An 18,804-nucleotide genomic window follows, 5' to 3' on the forward strand; every position below is an offset into this window, starting at 1 on the left:
ATTTATCAACATGAATCCCAATTGTATGTAAATACAGTGTTTCCCACAGAATGACAGCATAACTGTGCCGAGAGAGAGAGACGGAGCGAGATGCTGAGAGAATATATGCGCTGCGCGGAGCTCTGTGATCAAATAGCCTACGACTTTACCCATTTTAAATAGTAACAAAATCAATCGAAAATCAGCCTTGATATTGTGGCAGGGCGCCACAAATAAATCAGTGTGTGGGAAACGCCTACTGTAGAGGTTATCCAGCTTGATATTGTTCAAGTTATTGTTGACAGTTTAAGATATATGCATATTAGCAAGTTATGGCATAAGAGAGAAAAGGCTTAATAGCCTATGGTAACTTACATGGTGTTCAACCTCCTTTATCCGTCATGGTTGGTTTATTTTATTTTTTTATTGTAGAAAACACTTTATGGCTTATTTCAACAACCTGAAACATAAAACGGTGTTGAAACAGTATTAGATTATAAAAAGCCAAAAGAAAACAAACCAAAAGAAAGGTAATTGTGGGTTTTATTAAAGTATCATTATGAGTGTCTGTATTGCAAGGATCTTGCTAAATGTGGTCAATGGATTTTATCGTTTGAGATTGAGAACGTGCGTCGCTTTAAATGTTGCCGCCGCAAAGAATTGTGGGACGGCATTCTCTCCTTTCCTTTCGTAAAGGACGGTCCGGTGTACCCTATGCTAAAGGAGATATGAAAGGAAGCATTGAGGCTCCTTTCCTTAGCTTTTAGAGAATTCGACCAGCTCTTATCATGGCTGCCACTGAAATACTTCCGGTTCACTTCACTCAGTTAGGAACCTTCCTAAGCAAAAAAGACTTTTCGAACGCAGCCCTGGTCAACCTGCTAGGTGGACTACATCGAAAAGGAGAGGATCTGTCATTTCCTGTTGCCAGTAGGTGACGCTATGACTTAATATTGACAGATGTCTTCATGGGCCAACTTCACCATGTGCGCTGAAGTTACAACCCCAGTCTTCATAATATCCCCTCCTCAGTCAATTCTCCATCTTATGTCACTGCACATACCCTCTTTCAACCACACTAATAAGTACAATCTGTATTCAAAAGTCATTAGAAATGAGCATGTAAGTGCTTTATTTAAAATAAAATAAAACAAACCCACCTAGCTTTTTAGCGCCCCCCCTATGGTCCCCCCCCCCCCAAGTTGCTCCTACATCTCTAGTGTGACATATTTAAAATATTATAATCTTTCAGTGAATCACACAGTGAACAGGTTGGTCAGTCAACATTATCTTTTATTTTTATTTTTTTAACTACAAAAGAAAATGTACAAAAATATAAACATTACGTTTGTTACTTGCTTACAGTAGCATTGAACTGGTTAGCATTTCTTGACTGTAGCCAGTAAGCAACCAGGAAACTGTACATTTAGTTCCTAACATGCTGAGGTGACACCAACCTGCAACCTCTTAGCAGGTAGTTTTGTCTCTCTCTTCAGTCTTCTACTGGCCCGTGGATCTGTGAAGAGACAAAATATCAGTGTCCACCTCCTGCCTCTGTCCTTGTCCTGTCCTCAAAACTGTTACAACAGCAAATTTGGAACCCAGAAATCCATTTTTAATTGAACTGTATTATATCTGCTAGTCATGCAGATTATTAGCCTGTGGACACTAGTTGTTTTATACAGTCTATGGTTGTGACTGAAAGACAAGCTGAATCATAAAAAAAGGTTTTATGCTGCACATTTAATTTTAACAGCACTTACATGACAGAAACAAATCTTCTGATAAAATTACTGTTAGTAAATCTGTCTGCTATACTAGACTTTGATTATCCCCTCACAACAAAAATCAGTGTACCGACATGTACCTCACGTGCTTCTCAATAAAAATGACATACTAACAAAACAAAACTTACCCAGTCTAAATGTAGGATCAAGGATTTCTCGAGACTTCTCATTAGCTTATAAATATTATTTTTTTAGGCTCTGAGATATTGTCTGGCCTGATAAAAGAACTCACAGCTTCAGCCAACTCTGGCCAATCCATCGCCATCACAACTGTATCATCAGAGTTCGGAGGCGTCTCTAGGTTCCAGTAGGTCAGCTTGTCAAACACAGAGGATACCCTCACTGTCCTATCCTGGACACATGATTAATCATCAATTAGACATGGGCAGCAACATCCTCATCCACACACCTGCATGTCTGCATGTCTGCTGTGGGGATAGTTTTTGTGATGTTAAATATGACATCAGTGACGTTTACCTCTTGGTCAGAGCCAGTCTTGTTGATCTCTTTTAACACCAAGCCAGTGTAGCCCTGTGGACAGCGGAGCTCCTGTCCCTTCAACCCACGCCCTCTGAACGACACTGTCTTCTCTGTAATGGGGAAATGCACAGAGGATTGTTGTCAGAGACAGTTTTCCCACCCACAAAAAAATACAGTGGGTTAAAACATCAAATACACCTTTTAAAATCTATTTGATGTAAATAGCTACATATATGTTAAAAGCATTTATCATCAAATCATTCTTATCCATTCTCTTATCATGGTTGAAGAAACACTCATTCTGACTTTGTCCCCATTTACCTTGGAGCCAACTGTCTCATATTGGGACCAGTGGTTACAAGATAAAGCAGCGTACAATGGCTCAATACCAGTATAAAAAGGAAGTCAGTCATGTTGACAGTTTATATATAATATAAAACATGCTCTGAGTGCACCTTGTTTGCAGTCTTTCACGGTAGCAGCTAGGTATTGTGAGACCTGAGCCGGACCATTGTGTTCAATCTCACAGGGCAGTAGGTGGACTGGGACTCGCTGTGTCTGGTCCACAGATGGCACTTGAACACGAATTACACTAGTGTTACAGGACATCCTGCATCCAGAAGACAGAAGAGGGCAAAACACACAATCACATCAAATTGCACTCTAATAAATATTCTATTTTCACCATGTCTATTAACAAATAGTGAGTTCAGCCTCAGCAACATCACAGCTGTGATTTGAGACGTTTCTTTTACCATTTTGCAGAACTATGATAATTTATTAACGGCATGTGTCACTACAGGTTAGTTAGTTAACTGTCTGTTGATGCAATCTTATTTACTGATAAGGGCTGTAACTAACAATTAATTTCATCATCAATTAATCTGTCGATCATTTTCATTATTAAAACAATTAGTTGTTGTGTCTATAAAATGTCTGAAAATGGTCCAAAATGTCAATCATTGTTTCCCAAAGTCCAAGATGGCGTCACTCAAATTCCTTGTTTTGTCCACAACCCAAATATATTCAGTTTACTGTCATAGAGGAGTAAAGAAACCAGAAAATATTCACATTTAAGAATTTTGACATTTCTTCTTTTAAAAAGGTCTCAATTTCAGTATCAGTTTGTGATTAATGTAATAGTTGACAACAACTTAGTCGATTAATCGACTAATCGTTGCAGCTCTATTACTCATATTACAGTACAAGCATAGTGATTATCATTCTCAAGACAGTTATCATCCTTGGCGATTTTAATATCATTCATATACTGTATATTCTAATTAATGTTGTAATGCTGTTCTTTGTTACTGTTTTATTGTTGTATTTTTAACCTGTAAAGCACCTTGGTCAACCTTGGTTGTTTTACGTGTGCTATATATAAAATTATTGATATTACAATGAGTAAAATTTTCAGGAGGCTTCTCTGACATGGTTCTTTTGGAATAAATATTTGTATCAGAAGTTGTCTATTGTTTAATAACCATTTTTCATGGCGAGGTTTGGGAACAACCAGGACAGACTTTGGCCAAATTAAACAGCAGTTTTCCCCTATTAAAGACTATTAATCATATTAGCGTGTTTTCTCAGTTCCTATTAAACATTATTAAACATGTTACCAAATGACTTCAATGGTCATTTGAGCAAAATAACCCCAACATTACCTTTCAGCAGTTTTCCAAACGCCAATGTGATATTAAACGTAAAATTGGACCTTTTCCGGTTTGCGCCAGTCGATGTGTGTGATTGGACGAAAGCGTCTTCTTCTACGCTGAAAGATATTTTGGCGGGTTTATTCTGTTCAGCTAGAGGATTCCTCCCCCTGTTGGTAAAACATTATTTTCATCTTAACTCCTCTTTGCTTTTCTGTTTTCTGCCTTTCGTAAAGCGAGACACTGCAGGTGAATAGGGTAATTGCCTTAAAAATTTGTTCAATGTTTTCTTTCTCCTTCCTAATACTATCGTTTTGGAGTGCCATCAATACTGAGGTGTGTTTACATTACATTTACATTTACTCATTTGGCAGACGCTTTTATCCAAAGCGACTTACATTTGAGGAACAACATACAAGCATCAACAGAGCATCAATTACAGATCTACAACTGACAAAACATACTAGTAAGAGCAGCAATAAATACTAGTAAGAGCTCACAGTACATATCACATCAATGGGGTAGATACCTAGGGTAGGAAGTAAGAGTTAACAATAAGTGCAATCAAAACAAAAAGTGCAATCTATACGAGATCATTGTAGGGGATAGAAGAAGAAGAGCACAGGAAGTGCATGTTAGAGGTTAGGAGTTAGAGGTGTTATAAGAGGAAGTGTTCTCAGAAGAGATGAGTTTTCAAGAGCTTCTTGAAGTTAGAGAGGGACGCCCCTGCTCTGATGGCGTGTGGTAGCTCGTTCCACCATCGTGGTGTCACAGATGAGAATAGCTTGGACTGGGATTGCTTTGTGTGAAGGGATGGCAGAGCCAGGCGGCGTTCGTTGGAGGATCGTAGCGGCCGAGCAGGAACGTAAGTTTGTATTATGTAGTTTAGGTAGATGGGTGCAGACCCAGTAGTCACTCTGTATGCAAGCATTAGTGACTTGAATTTGATTCTGGAGGCCACGGGGAGCCAGTGGAGGTCACTGAGTAATGGAGTGACATGAGTACTTTTGGGCTGATCAAAAACCAGACGCGCTGCTGCGTTCTGAACCATTTGTAAAGGTTTCACCGCACAAGCTGGAAGACCTGCTAGGAGGGCATTGCAATAGTCAATGCGAGAGATAACCATGGCCTGTACCAGAAGCTGGGTGGCGTATTGAGTGAGGTAGGGCCTGATTTTCCTTATGTTGTGTAGAGCAAAGCGGCATGAACGAGAGACAGCAGCAACCTGGTCTGAAAAGGACAGCTGGTCATCAATCATGACACCCAAGTTTCTCACCACCTTGGTTGGAGTGATGGTTGCGGAGTCAGTTTGTAGTTTGATGTTATGGTGGATAGATTGCTTGGCTGGAATGACCAAGAGTTCAGTCTTAGAGAGGTTTAGTTGAAGGTGGCAAGCCTTCATCCATGCAGATATGTCCGATAGACAGTCCGTGATCCGCGCCGAGACAGTGGGATCGCCTGGCGGGAAGGATAGGTAGAGTTGCGTGTCGTCTGCGTAGCAGTGGTAAGAAAAGCCGTGCGAGCGAATGATCGGCCCCAGTGAGGTGGTGTAAATTGAGAAGAGAAGGGGCCCAAACACTGAGCCTTGGGGCACCCCTGTGGAGAGGCAGTGGGAGGAGGATAATTGTCCTTGCCACAAAACATTGTAGGAACGCCCTGAGAAGTAGGATTCGAACCACAGGAGTGCTTTACTCGAGATGCCCATTGCTGAGAGAGCGGATAGCAGGATCCTGTGGTTGACTGTGTCAAAGGCAGCTGATAGGTCAAGCAGGATAAGAACCGAGGATTGGGCTGCAGCTTTAGCTGAACTTAGGGCTTCTGTTACAGACAGAAGAGCCGTTTCAGTAGAGTGGGCACTCTTAAAACCAGACTGGTATGGATCTAGGAGGTCATTCCGTGAGAGGAATTCTGAGACCTGTTTGAATACTGCCCGTTCAATAGTTTTAGATAAAAAAGGTAGAAGAGACACTGGTCGATAGTTCTCAACTTGAGTTGGGTCAAGTGAGGGCTTTTTGAGCAAGGGTGTAACTCGCCGGTTTGGGCGAGCAGGTGTTTTAACCACCTCCTTTATGATCAAGCACATATCCTATTTGGGAGGTTTTTAATAAATATGTCTCTGTGTTGCATGGTTTCTTTTATATAGGCCATATATTTATATCAAAGTTTAATACACTATTGGTTACAAAACATTCATATCTGCACTTCCATCCAGTCATTCACACTCTAATCAATTTATCCAGATCGAGGTCACAGAAATATCTGCACTTTCCCTTTTGATGTTTTTAATTTACAAAATAGTGCAAATGTTCTTGTGCAGTAGCAACATACTTTTTAGACACCATGAGGTATTAGGGGATCTTAGCAGACTCTCTAAATGCCAAGTGTAAAGAATTTGTCTTATTACATTCCTACAAGGGACATCAGCGGTAGCCTTGATTTTCTGTAATTTCACTCTTGTTTGTTTTTCTTCTCCTAAATATAAACGATATAGTGCAGCTTTGCTGTTCACCAGTGTCACTGAAAAATTCCAATGGGACATACTGTTACATAAATATTTTTAAAATATAAACTGAAGTTCTCAATCCTCAGCCCTGTTGTCAGTGTCATGTTTAATAACTCTGTTCCAGTTGGCAGCAGCATCCCTCTTCATGTGGGATGGGCTAAACGCTGTCCAATGGCAGCTTTTTAGGAGGTTAGGATGACTTACTGGGGGGGTTTAACAGTGCAGTAAGAAGACAGTGTGTCTAGCTGTGGACAAGGAGACGTCAAGCGAAGTGCTTTCTTAACAGCTCGTAGTTGGCCAACAGAGGTGAGGTTTTTTTTTATAGCCAGACAGAGTACTGTTGCAGGCATGTTGCTGTTAGATACCACATGGACTTTTTAAATTGGACTGTTTTTTTGATTTGGATCTTGAGATAAAAATCCTTTAGTATCCCCACATTAAAATCCTAGCCAGTATAACTCTTGATCTGAAAATCTACATGTTATGTGTTCATTTAAATTGCGCAAGTCGCAACTTGCACAACAGCAAGTTACGACTTGGCCTTGGCTCAGATTTTAAAAGAAAGGAGAAGGAAGATAGCTGGCAGATAGCTCCCATCCTGTCTTCAGCCAGTTTGAGCCTTCGAGCTTCAGGAGGCGCTATAGAGTCCCTCTGGCAACAAAAAATGTATTTAAGAAGTCCTTCATCCTGAATGCCATCAATATTCTGAACTGTACAAAGTGACTGGTGAGACTTAAGACTGTTTTTAATATGTGTCCTTGTCTATGTGTGTGTGTTAACTGTTTGTTTCCCATGTTGTTGTTTCTTTTGTTTGCTTAGCCAAAGACAACTTTCCACATGAAATGAGAAAATGAACACCTTAACTTGATATCCTCTGAGGAATAGTGATAAATACCATTAATCCACCAACATGATCACACAATGGATGTTGTGTCAAAGAAAAGTGATAGGCCTACACATTTCTTAGTAGCTTCTTTGTTTCTAGATGCATGTAAGACAGTCAGAGTGGCAGTTTGGCAGTTGACACAGTTTGGAGTCATCTGATATGAAAAGCCTCTGCTTGTGACTCAGATTGGACTCAGTGGTTTCACAGCTCTCCGTACTATCAAAGTGGTGCTTGTGTCTTAGGCTTCATCTTCAGCCACACTGAGTTTTGTATAATGTTAAACAGACAGTGCTTGATCTATCTAGTTTACACGAACCAGGTCATTTTTTGGATGACATTTAATGCATTTCAGCCACAAAGACTGTGGCCCTTACTCTTCGTGATCCAGCGTGATTCTCTTAATTACTTCTACGCTCAGCTTTTCAAAACATGCTTGTCGTGTGGTTGCATTTATCTTTATCTTTTACCAAGTTGTTTTTTTGAGCTGCTTTTTCCAAAAAGTTCCATTTACTTCATTGTTTGTTGATGTTTAGATTTCATGGATCAAGAAAGTCATTTGCATCCAGGAGATGATGGGGAACCGTCGGTAGTCATTGGCCAGATGCTACTGAAGCTCCAGGATGCCGTCGTTGTGGCGATTTCACATACCCGTCAGAGAGTTATACAGGGCTTTATTGTGTTTTCCGTTGTCCTCCTGCTCCTCAGTATCGCTACCTTTTTATACGGAAGCTTCTACTACTCTTTCATGCCCAAGGCGGCTTTTTCCACACCTGTGCACTATTATTACAGGTGTGTATGTGAAGTCCTGTCCAGTTTCATCTGGAAAACACAGACTGTTGTTACTGTGTGTGTGTGTGTGTGTGTGTGTGTGTGTGTGTGTGTGTGTGTGTGTGTGTGTTCGATTTCTTCTTTCTTGCTTTCACTCTCACTCAGTCATTCACATTTTTGCCTACAGGACAGACTGTGAATCTCCTGCCTCTTTATTGTGCTCTTATCCAGTGGCCAACATATCTCTGATGAGGAACAAGAAGCATGTATGTATGAACTTGTGTGTGTATAGTTCAATTTTGTCATCTACTCTATCCATCTCTCTTTGTCTGTATATTAAATATTCATCTTTTCAAATAAGAATTATGTTAATCTTTTTAAAACGTACATTTAGGTGCTGACATTTGGCCAGACATATCGGATGTCCCTGCAGCTGGAGATGCCTGAATCTCAGGCCAATCAGGAGCTGGGGATGTTCATGGTCAAGATAGGTTGTTTCTCTCAGGAAGGAGGGCAAGTTGCCTCCTCTGCCCGCTCTGTAAGATTTGTACAACTCCTAGGTGGCCACATATGTACCTACAATCAAACAGCGCTTCAGTATTAGTTCCTGCAAACTCCACTGATTCACTGTTGCATTGCTGTGTGTTTCTCAGGCAGGACAACTGCTGTCCGCCTCCAGCTCTCGCTTTGTGAGTATAGCACTGACGCACAATAACCTTTACCTAATCTAATCACACAACCTGGTCAGAGCCAGATTAGGGCTGCTCATGCTTGCTGCAAAACCTGCACTGCAACACAATGGTGATCTCAGTGCTCAGATGATGTGAACTAATGATGGATGCAAATACACAGTGGAGGTGAAAATCTTGCAGTTAATTTAGTTATGGAAGGGATGCCATCATTGACTTCAATTGATTTTGTTAAACACTGTGTGATCAGAAAGTAAAATACGTACATTGTAATGCAACAGTACTCTAATAAATACCGGTACTTCTTTTGAGGCCTGACATTACATTAAGTCTGTTTTGTGGTGTTTCTGTACTGTAGTACCTTATAAGAGTTTGTCTTGAGTATTCTTGTACCTCCATGTATGTTAATCAGCCTCATAAAAATATGAAACACCTTTCAGTCAAATCCCCTGCCACAAAGTACAGCCTCAAAGCTCACTCTTGAGCTGAGTCAAAACAAAAAATTGGAGTTTTAGTTGAAACAAAAACTGAACTTTGCAGAACTATTATATTGCACTTCATAACATTGGACAGGGGTTTCTCTTTGTTGTTTTGTCAGTGTAGGTAGTAGAGCGAGTAGAGTCCACTGAGATCAGCTTTTGTTAGTGTTCATTAAACAACCCAATCATTGACCGAAGGTGAAACGTTTGCATCTGTGACAACATTATCCTTTTCTAAATATTCAGTGCATCACAGGGTATGTGGCATTATCTATTTGTAACGAAACAGCAGATTAATGAATCCCCAGGAGACTGTGTATAACGTTGCCCCTGGGTGTGACTGTGTTTTGTCCTGCTTTGGTCAGAGCATGCTGCGATACCATTCAGACCTGCTGGGGTCCCTGAGAACTCTACTGCTCCTCCCGGCCTTTCTGAGTGGAGCCGCCGAGCAGAAACAAGTCCTGGAGGTGGAGCTCTTCTCAGACTACACAGAAGACCCCGTGAGTCCTGCACTGTGTTTTGGAAGTGGTGTTATGTGTAGTGTGCTTCAATAGCAAGCAAAGATTTTTTTGTTGATGTCTACCTACTATTTTTTTCTTCATGCACAGTATGCCCCCTCGTCCACTGCTGTCATTGAGATCCTGTCCAAAAAGGTGCAGATTTACTCATCTCAGCTCTACATTCATGCTCACTTCACTGGTATACGGTAAGATGTGCACACCATGCTGTTGATTCGATCTGACAGTAACATGCAGTATATCTGATGATCAAACATTACAGAAAAGAAAGTAATAAAAATTAAACCTAAATCACAAGGTGAGGCTGCATTAGATTTAGACAATTGTCCAAATTCATGAAATATAACATGTTGAGATGTTTGTACCTAGTACTATATACAGAATATTAGTAATCTCATTAAACACCACATTTTGGTGACAGTCCTTATACAAGCTCTTATAGAGAGGAAGAAGACCCAGCAGCCTAATTAGACCAGAATTCAGTGATTGTAACCAAATTGTGGAATGTGACTAAGTAATGTAACATGTATTTACTCAAGTACTGTACTTAAGTACAAATTCAAGGTACATTTTAATTTAATACAACTTCCCACTTCTACTTCACTACATCTCAGGGGCAAACATTGTAATTTTTATCCTCTACATTTGTCTGACAACTTTAGCTAATAGTTACTTTTCAGATTAAACTTGTTCATACCCTTTCTGTCAGGTATCCCCAGGTTGAGAAAATTCTCCTTCAGCTAAATAAACAATATAAAAGGTCCCCTAGGAATATCTTGAAAATACATCGACACAAAGCTGAAAACAGCAATGCTACACACGTTTGATGATTTTATAGAATATAATGCATTGCTATGGGTTAAACTACCCTACATAAAGTACATAAAAATAGCTTGAACATCCACAGTAAAATGCAACATACACATTAATGCAGCAGTACTAATAATCCAGAAACATCAGATGTAATAATAAAACACTGACAGGGACCATTTTACTTGTAATGGAGTATTTTCAGTGTGGAATTACTTTACTTAAGTAAAGGATCTGAGTACTTAGGATAACATTTTAACATCTAATCAGATCACAATTACTGTAATGCTTTAATGATAAAATGTTTTTTTTGTCTTTGTCAGACACTTTATGTTTAACTTCCCCATCCTATCGGCCTTGGTAGGCGTGTCCAGTAACTTCATCTTCCTGAGTCTCGTCTTCATCCTCAGCTACTTGAGGTTGCTGGTGGGAGTGAACTTAGAACCAGAGCAGGTGAGATGAGAGGCCCATTACCACAGACAACACTGAACTTTAACTTTAGCTGCAGCTGTGTTTTAGTGAGTGTGAATTATGACCAGATGCCTCTCGTGTGTTTTAGCTGCACTCAGCAAGCTCAGAGTGCTTGTTTTCCTTGTTGTTTACAGCTCAGAGAAGATGGAGTGCTGTCAGACAGGGAAAAGGACACGAGCAACAAGCAGCAAGAGGACGAAAAAGATGCTGCTGCTGGTACAAAAACACAGGCACAGACAATTTCAGCATTATTCAAGGTATTTGCATCAGTCACTTAGTACTGACTACAACAATACATTCCTTGACAGGTCCTGCAGAGCTGTTGGGTCCTCTCCAGACAGCCCCCACAGATCCAAGCCAGGGGATGCTCCATTTCCGCTCTGGTGACAGAACAGACATGGTCAGAGTGAAATAAATGAAACAGAGGCAGCCTGGGGCCGTTAGCAAAGGAGAGTGAAAAAGTGTATAGAGAGCCAGCTTGACAGCAAAGATGAAGATTTAAAAGAGATGTGTGGTTGAAAATAACTCAGAAAGCACTCATACACCCCCACAAATATCCTGTGTGATGATCTGAGCCGCTCTGTTTGAGCTGTGGCTCTTTTTGCTCTGACATTATGTCCTCTGTGTCTCACACTGGTGTTTCAGCTCTAATGTAAAAGACCCTGTGATTTATGGGACTGACACATCTGAATCTGTCATTATCAGTGCCTTTATCACTTTCATTACTTTTATCACTTAAATATATACAAAATTATGAAATAAATATTAATACATTTTCAAAACAAAATATGTAACTTAACTGTGAAATTCTGAAATAATAATACATTTGTTAAACAGGTAATTATCATGAACTGTTTTCATCCTGCTTCTTTTCACACTGTTTTTTGAATTCAAGAACAAATTTTCTCAAGTTCTGTTTCACAATGCAATGTCCATTTTATTTCATAATTTCCCTTCTTTTTTTGTCAAACAGAGCAGAGCCACTTACGTGACTGACTCTTGTTCCAGTCTAAATGAGTGCGGAGCCAAACTGTCTCAGTCTCGATTGAGAGACAAGAACTTTGTGATGAAAACTTGTATTATGAAATGAAACACTCAACGGAGGAAATTAGTATTGCGAAATAAAAACTTTTGGAATTAACATGTAAAAAATGACCAATTTAATAAGTATTTAAATTTCATGGTTTATATCTGTACACATGGACATTTATTTTAAAGTCACTCTTTTCTTCTCTGTAATATTTTATAACACTTAACACTTTGGGGCAAGAACATGCACAAATATATATTAAAATGCTAAACACTGACCTCTCTTCTTTCAGCTTTGAAATGTAAGACTGTGAAACTGTTTCTTTTGCAAATTATAACTACTATGCCAGTTGTATGTTACTTTACCTATCTGTTAAACTGTTTGTTAATTGAGAAAAGTCTAATATTATAATTAAAGCATTTGAGGCAACCTGTGCACCCATTTATACTGCACAAAATATCTTAAATTGATTGAGTTTTAAGCCAAAATGTATATTACTTGGCTGCATATCCACTCTAACATACACTCTGTTTACCTGCTCCAATAAAACCTTTTAAAATGGTTCATCAGACTACTTGTTTAATCTTTCTTGCAGTCAGAAAATGCTGCCCTAAAACAGTTAACCCACAAAGTACACACTCATATTTGGTGGGAGGACACGTTACTCTATTTCCGCCCTGTTATGTAACACAGTGTCATTCCTGGATGTCACTCTTGGCCTGTGGCACTGCTAACTAGATAAAGCTTTGGAAACTTAAAAACGTCACTGCATGCAAAATATGGCAGTAGCAGGGAGAACGGGAGAGGGACGTAACTCACTGCCAGGCACAGAGCTTTCTAACACAGAAAACAGGTAGAAGACACCGGCAAGGTAAGTTTATCATCACATATGATCATTTGTAGTTTTGTATTTCCATTTGTGTCATTTTAAGAAAGCTTAGAAAAACTGCTGAGGGCATGTTAGAGTGGTGTTTAGACTTATAAATGCATATCCTCAAATACATGCAAAATGCCCCTGTTTTGTAGAAGCTCATGGTGGGCCCATGGAGGAGATTCACCATCCACGCTGCACACTCGACAAAAAGATGGACGTGACGGATGACAACCACATGGAGGGAATGAAGATGGAGATAGAGAATAAGCAAACTTTGGATAAAGACTTTTCTCCCAAGCTATCAGATGAGACCTGCCAGCATCTGACATTCAGTGAAGGGCCTTCCAGTAGCTGCAGGAGGTTCAGACTGAGATCCAGACCCAAACTCCAATCCACAAAAAGTTTCCCCCCTTACAGTCAGCCTATAGGTGGACTCGGAGAGGACCAGGACCAGGACAATGAGCTCAATTCAGAGTCAAGCATTACTCACCAACACTCTCTCAGACAAGATGATATGATGTGGGAAGACGGGAGTGAGTTAGTTCAAGGAAAGGAAAAAAAAGAGGACTTTGAGTTGAATGCAAGATGTGCAAGGGATGATGTGAAGGCAAAATGGAGGATGAGGAGGAAAGAGAGGGTATGGGGGAGCTATGAAGTTGATCCAGATAGATGGGAGAGTGTAAGGTGGAGCGGGAAAAGAACAGTGGAAGGGATTGAAAAAGAGAGGGACCATGCTGATAAGGGAAGGGAAGGATGTACTAACAGCGAGCGGAAACACTGTAGAGGTATAAACTCCAGTACTGAGATAGAGAGAAAAGAAGAGGAGGATCAAGAGAGGAAGGAAACTCCTGTCTCAGAAACAGAGGGACAGAATGAGGGGAAGGATGAAGAGGCAGATGTGCTGCTGGGAATGAGAGGGGGCTCCACGACACCTCAGAGGGCCTCCCCACATCCAATCCTCTCCAAGCTTCTGCAGTCCTCGTCCTCCAACTCCTCCTGCTCCTCCATCAGCCTCTCCTCAGCAGAGAGCGATGAGGTCTTCAGCGAAGGAGAGGATGCTATCTCAAAAAGGCAGACATTCAGGAAGGTGAGAGTGACCGGGAGAAACACAGAATGGATTTAGTTTAAAACTAAATTTTCATTTTTTCAATCTATGCATTGGCGTCAAACCTGTACGTCTGGCTGCTTTGTATTATCATGCCAGAGACTTAAAACTATTTTTCTCAAATGTTCTTGGCACCTGTGATCCTGGTGATTTGCATGGGCTTGAAAGAGGACTTTGACAAGGTCAGATTTGAATGGTGTTTGCATGCCTGGCTGCTGCTGCTACAGATATGAGAGCAGAAGGGAGCAGTATAGGAAGTAGATTTTCTCAGTGTAGTCATTTTGTATTGTCACTGACAAGTAGTCTGTGGACAGAAGGACAGAATAAAAACACCTGCACATATCAAATAATTAAGACATTTTCATCAAACAGCAATCATCACCGCATCTCGACTGAGCATGCTCAGGTCTACATTAGCTTCCTTGTTTTTTCTGGGGCTTTTCAGTGGCCATGCCTGTGTCTGGTGGCAGCTGTTTTGTGTATATACAAAACAGATCATAACTGTCGAGGTATGTGCTGTTTATAAATACCAAATGCAGGGACGCTCATAACAGTTTCTGATGTGGACAGTGGACTTAAGAGGTTTTTTTTTTTACTATTACTTTACTAATGTACCCCATTAAATGGCTCTCCATCTATTTCTGAACAGTAGCCAAAATAAGGAGGTGGGATAATTCCACGTATAATAGTATAATAGGTCAGCACAGTGACTGAGCAATGTTACCTCACAGTAACAACAATGCCAAAAACAATGCATCCTGGGATAGCCTCCCAGCCCTGAACACAATAAGCTGTATAGGTAATGGATGGTGGATAATGACATTTACACTGCAATAGACAGGAACAGCATATATGTTCCCTTCTTAACGTTTTCCTCGCATGAAGACAACAACATAACGTGCTCTTCTTTTGTGCCTCAGTGCCGCTCCTGGAAAACATATCTGACCATGATGCACTGGTCGATGCAGCGGCAGAGCTCCTGGGTCCAGCTGGCTGGACATCAAGGCATGTGTGTTACAATTCATCCAAAAGTCTACAAATGAATATGAGAGGATCTAAAAAGAAACACATTCATTCTATCGCTACATTACTGCTTACTGGATGGAGCTCACATCGTCCCTTTTGTAAATATCACTGCTACTGTTACAACCTTACATCTCCACAATGCCATTTCTTCAGGAACTAAGATGTTTTAGTTTGACCACGATACATTTTGAGTTTATTCAGCGTGTTTTAGAATACAAATAAATGTACAAGATTTCAAATAAATTGTAAAATACACTCAAATTAGAAGGGTGGTCCTGAAATCAGATGATATCCACAGTCAGCTCTCTTGTTTTATTGCCCACATGGTTAACTAATGATCCCTTGTCCCTTCCTTGCTGCTTTCACCAGGTAACTTCCAGCTGAGTGAGGGAGGGGAGGTTTTGAAACTGTACAATGAAACTGAGGCAAAGTGCCTGGACTGTCTGATGAGAGACATGCTGAGACCCTTTGTCCCACAGTACCACGGTTTGGTCACCAGGGGGGAGCACTGCTACATCCGCCTGGAAGACCTGCTGAGTGGCCTGCGGAGACCAGTCATCATGGACTGCAAGATGGGAGTACGGTAGGTTTAGAAGCAATTTTTTGTTTACACTAGTAGCAACCAGTCTAGTCTTGTGCTGCAGGCCTCAAAATGTATAAATTACATTTAAATTCTTTAGATAATTGTGGTCCCACTGACATTTGTGTGTTCATTTTGATTCTCTGTTCAGCATCCTAAACTCACTCTTTTTCACCTCAACATTTGAGTGCCTCTGACAGTGTAAAAGATAAAAAATTACTGTATGGCATGGATTTCATCTGATCTTTAATTTCAGTCATGGTGCTAAAGTGGGGATGTAATTCACCTAGCTCTTATAAATAGCTAACTTTCAGTAAAGTGTTTTCTTTATTATTAATCAGAATGTCTGTTTGTTTTTGTGTTCTAGAGCCAGATACCTCTGGTGTGACTGTGACTATTAAATTAGTGTTCGATGATGTGGACTTTAATTTTGACCTATAGTCATATGTCTTTAACGTACATTGTGAGAGTTTCCTTCTCAGGACGTACCAGGAGGAGGAAGTGACTAAAGCCCGGGCCAAGGCCACCCTGCGCAGTGACATGTACCAGAAGATGGTGAAAATAGACCCGTCGGCGCTGTCAGCGGAGGAGCACGCTCAGAAAGGAGTGACCAAGTGGCGATACCTTCAATGGAGGGATACGACCAGTTCTACGTCCACGCTGGGCTTCAGGATAGAGGGCATCATGGTAGGAGCAAAGGCCAGTAAAATCACTGCATAACTCATGTTCACTTTTAAATTCCCTACAAGTTTTTAAATGTCAAATGTCGGCGCTGTTGTGCTTCTTTTTCTGTGAGCCAGATGGAGGACGGCAGCGTCCATCGGGACTTTGGGAAAATTCTGACTTTAGCTCAGGTCACGGAGGCATTGCTGTTCTTCACCAGGAGTCAGCTGGACATCCTGGTCAGTTCTGTCTGTCACAGAAACACCAGTTACATTACACCGTGCTTCCTTTTAAAACACTGATTGAGGACCAAACCTAATGAAGCAGACTGAGCTGCCTCAAAAACTAAAATGGAATAAAAATGCGATATTTGTTCAGTTTTAGTCTCCAGTTGCTGACCTGCAAATGAAGTGAAGAAATGATTGGAGAATATTTACTTTCCAATACATAATCCATGTACTGTGATCCCTGCTGTGCATGTCTAAAGACAACTATCTATGTGTGCACAAAACAACAGTACTGGTTGTTGCATTCATCTTTTATCCTGTGATGTGTGTAACTATATGTTGCTTTTTAACCACAACTCTACCCATCTGTTTTCTCAGAAAGCATACCACTCCAGACTCTTGGCCCTGAGTGATGCACTGAAAAATTCACTGTTTTTCAGAACCCATGAGGTTGGTTTAACCACAGAGACCTGGGATCCCGACAAGTGACCTCTTGTTAAATTCTGCTTTTATAGCAGCTATTGACCATATTAAGTCCAGAGGTCCATGCTGATCCAGGTTCTATTCACCTCACTCAAATTCATCTTTGCTTCATATTCTTATCTTTTCTAATCTACATACATTTATATATTTGACCTCGTCAGGTGATCGGCAGCTCGCTTCTCTTTGTCCACGACCACCACAGAAGGGCCAGTGTGTGGATGATAGACTTTGGTAAGACGACCCAACTGCCTGACACGAGCGAGCTCCAGCATAACGTCCCGTGGGCCGAAGGGAGCAGAGAAGATGGCTACCTCATCGGTCTGACCTCGCTCATCACTTCTCTGAGCCAGGCCATCAGTGTGGCCTCCTGGCAGCAGGAGGACAGCTGTGGAGGAGAAAAGAGTGTCATATGACATTGAGACACCCCTTAAAACAACACTCAAATTCAGGATCAGGTGGACAAAATGGTTTGCTGTTACACTTTAAACTGTTGCCTCTTTTCATACTCTGGAAGTGACAGAAGAGGAGGATTTATTTATGGGGAATCTGTCTTCACGGGCTGAGGAGAGAAACGAGGGAATACAATTTAGCTAAAGTACACAGAAATCTGATGTCGTTTTACTGGTAATGTAACAGTGGAGAGAGTGTTTTATCACAAAGATTTTAAGATTTAAGAGACTTTCTCTGCTTTTCTATTACATTATTTTATTTTTTATTTGTTGGGTTCAAAGTTCTCACATGTTGCAACGCATCTTAAACGTTCCAAGTAAAATAAACAATGAATGCCTCTGTCTGCTCAGTCTTCATATGTCCACATCACTAATAATTCCATAAACTTAACAAATGAAATATATCCATCCATCCTCAATCGCTTATCCTGTGTACAGGGTCGCGGGGCAAATGAAATATGTGCAATTCCAAATTAAATATACAGACTTAACGGCTTCAAACTCATGCTGTGCAGCCAAACATTCAAACCTACAGAACCGCATTTTAACAGGTCTAGCTTAGAGACATTAACTGACCCCACAAGTGTTCACTGATCTTCCAGCTCTAGTTATTTCTAACATGTAACTGTCCTTGTTAGGGAGACTGATTGACGGTTATACTGATAAGGTAGAGACAGTAGCTCAGGCGTCAAGCTAGCAGATATCAGTGTTCTCTGGGAATCTTACAAGGTTGAGTCCTACAAGAATGTTTACAAGAACTCAATGGCTCCATAGAGTACATATATATATATAAATATGTATATATATAAATATGTATATATATACACACATAACCACACACACACACACACACAGTATCTCACAAAAGTGAGTACACCCCTTACATTTTTGTTAGTATTTGATTATATCTTTTCATGTGACAACAGTGAAGAAATGACACTTTGCTACATTGTAAAGTATTGAGTGTACAGTTTGTGTAAATTTGCTGTCCCCTCAAAATAACACATCGCACAGCCATTAATGTCTAAACCGCTGGCAACAAAAGTGAGTACACCCCTAAGTCAAAATGTCCAAAATGTCAATATTTTGTGTGGCCACCATTAGTTTCCAGCACTGCCTTAACCCTCTTGGCATGGAGTTCACCAGAGCTTGCCACTGGAGTCCTCTTCTACTCCTCCACGACGACATCATGGAGCTAGTGGATGTCGGAGACCTTGCGCTCCTCCACCGTCCGTTTGAGGATGCCCCACAGATGCTCAGTAGGGTTTAGTTCTGGAGACATGCTTGGCCAGTCCATCACCTTTACCCTCAGCTTCTTTAGCAAAGCAGCGGTCGTCTTGGAGGT

General features: G+C 40.7%; 3 protein-coding genes across 5 annotated transcripts; 2 read left to right on the forward strand and 1 right to left on the reverse strand.

Annotated features, from left to right (window-relative positions):
• Positions 1-1,281: 1,281 nt before the first annotated feature.
• On the reverse strand, positions 1,282-4,004 carry rnaseh2c (ribonuclease H2, subunit C). The gene is made up of 5 exons (XM_038700362.1): positions 3,911-4,004; positions 2,702-2,856; positions 2,244-2,356; positions 1,999-2,118; positions 1,282-1,495 (listed from the first exon to the last, which is right to left on the reverse strand). The coding sequence occupies exons 2-5, from the start codon at positions 2,853-2,855 to the stop codon at positions 1,472-1,474; spliced, it is 411 nt and encodes a 136-aa protein (XP_038556290.1). The 5' UTR covers position 2,856; positions 3,911-4,004; the 3' UTR covers positions 1,282-1,471.
• Positions 4,005-6,625: 2,621 nt separating this feature from the next.
• On the forward strand, positions 6,626-12,616 carry LOC119889302 (seipin-like). Of its 3 annotated transcripts, none has more exons than XM_038700210.1 (10): positions 6,626-6,707; positions 7,821-8,076; positions 8,243-8,321; positions 8,450-8,593; positions 8,709-8,744; positions 9,589-9,723; positions 9,832-9,929; positions 10,875-11,004; positions 11,157-11,238; positions 11,331-12,616. In XM_038700210.1, exons 2-10 carry the CDS (start codon positions 7,826-7,828, stop codon positions 11,435-11,437), a joined length of 1,062 nt encoding a protein of 353 aa, XP_038556138.1. In that variant the 5' UTR covers positions 6,626-6,707; positions 7,821-7,825; the 3' UTR covers positions 11,438-12,616. The 3 variants fall into 3 exon arrangements, with proteins under 3 accessions (XP_038556138.1, XP_038556141.1, XP_038556140.1); XM_038700212.1 differs by lacking the exon at positions 6,626-6,707 and adding an exon at positions 6,995-7,127; XM_038700213.1 differs by lacking the exon at positions 8,709-8,744.
• A 155-nt stretch (positions 12,617-12,771) lies between these two features.
• si:ch73-22a13.3 (inositol-trisphosphate 3-kinase B) lies at positions 12,772-17,803 on the forward strand. The gene is made up of 8 exons (XM_038698847.1): positions 12,772-12,923; positions 13,079-14,013; positions 14,952-15,036; positions 15,427-15,640; positions 16,120-16,324; positions 16,438-16,539; positions 16,906-16,977; positions 17,172-17,803. The coding sequence occupies exons 2-8, from the start codon at positions 13,096-13,098 to the stop codon at positions 17,421-17,423; spliced, it is 1,848 nt and encodes a 615-aa protein (XP_038554775.1). The 5' UTR covers positions 12,772-12,923; positions 13,079-13,095; the 3' UTR covers positions 17,424-17,803.
• The last annotated feature ends 1,001 nt before the right edge of the window (positions 17,804-18,804 follow it).

Source organism: Micropterus salmoides, unplaced genomic scaffold (assembly GCF_014851395.1).
Source record: "Micropterus salmoides isolate LMB-PRFRI ecotype aquatic unplaced genomic scaffold, ASM1485139v1 Ms_hic_scaffold_5, whole genome shotgun sequence".
Taxonomy (NCBI): Eukaryota; Metazoa; Chordata; class Actinopteri; order Centrarchiformes; family Centrarchidae; genus Micropterus; species Micropterus salmoides.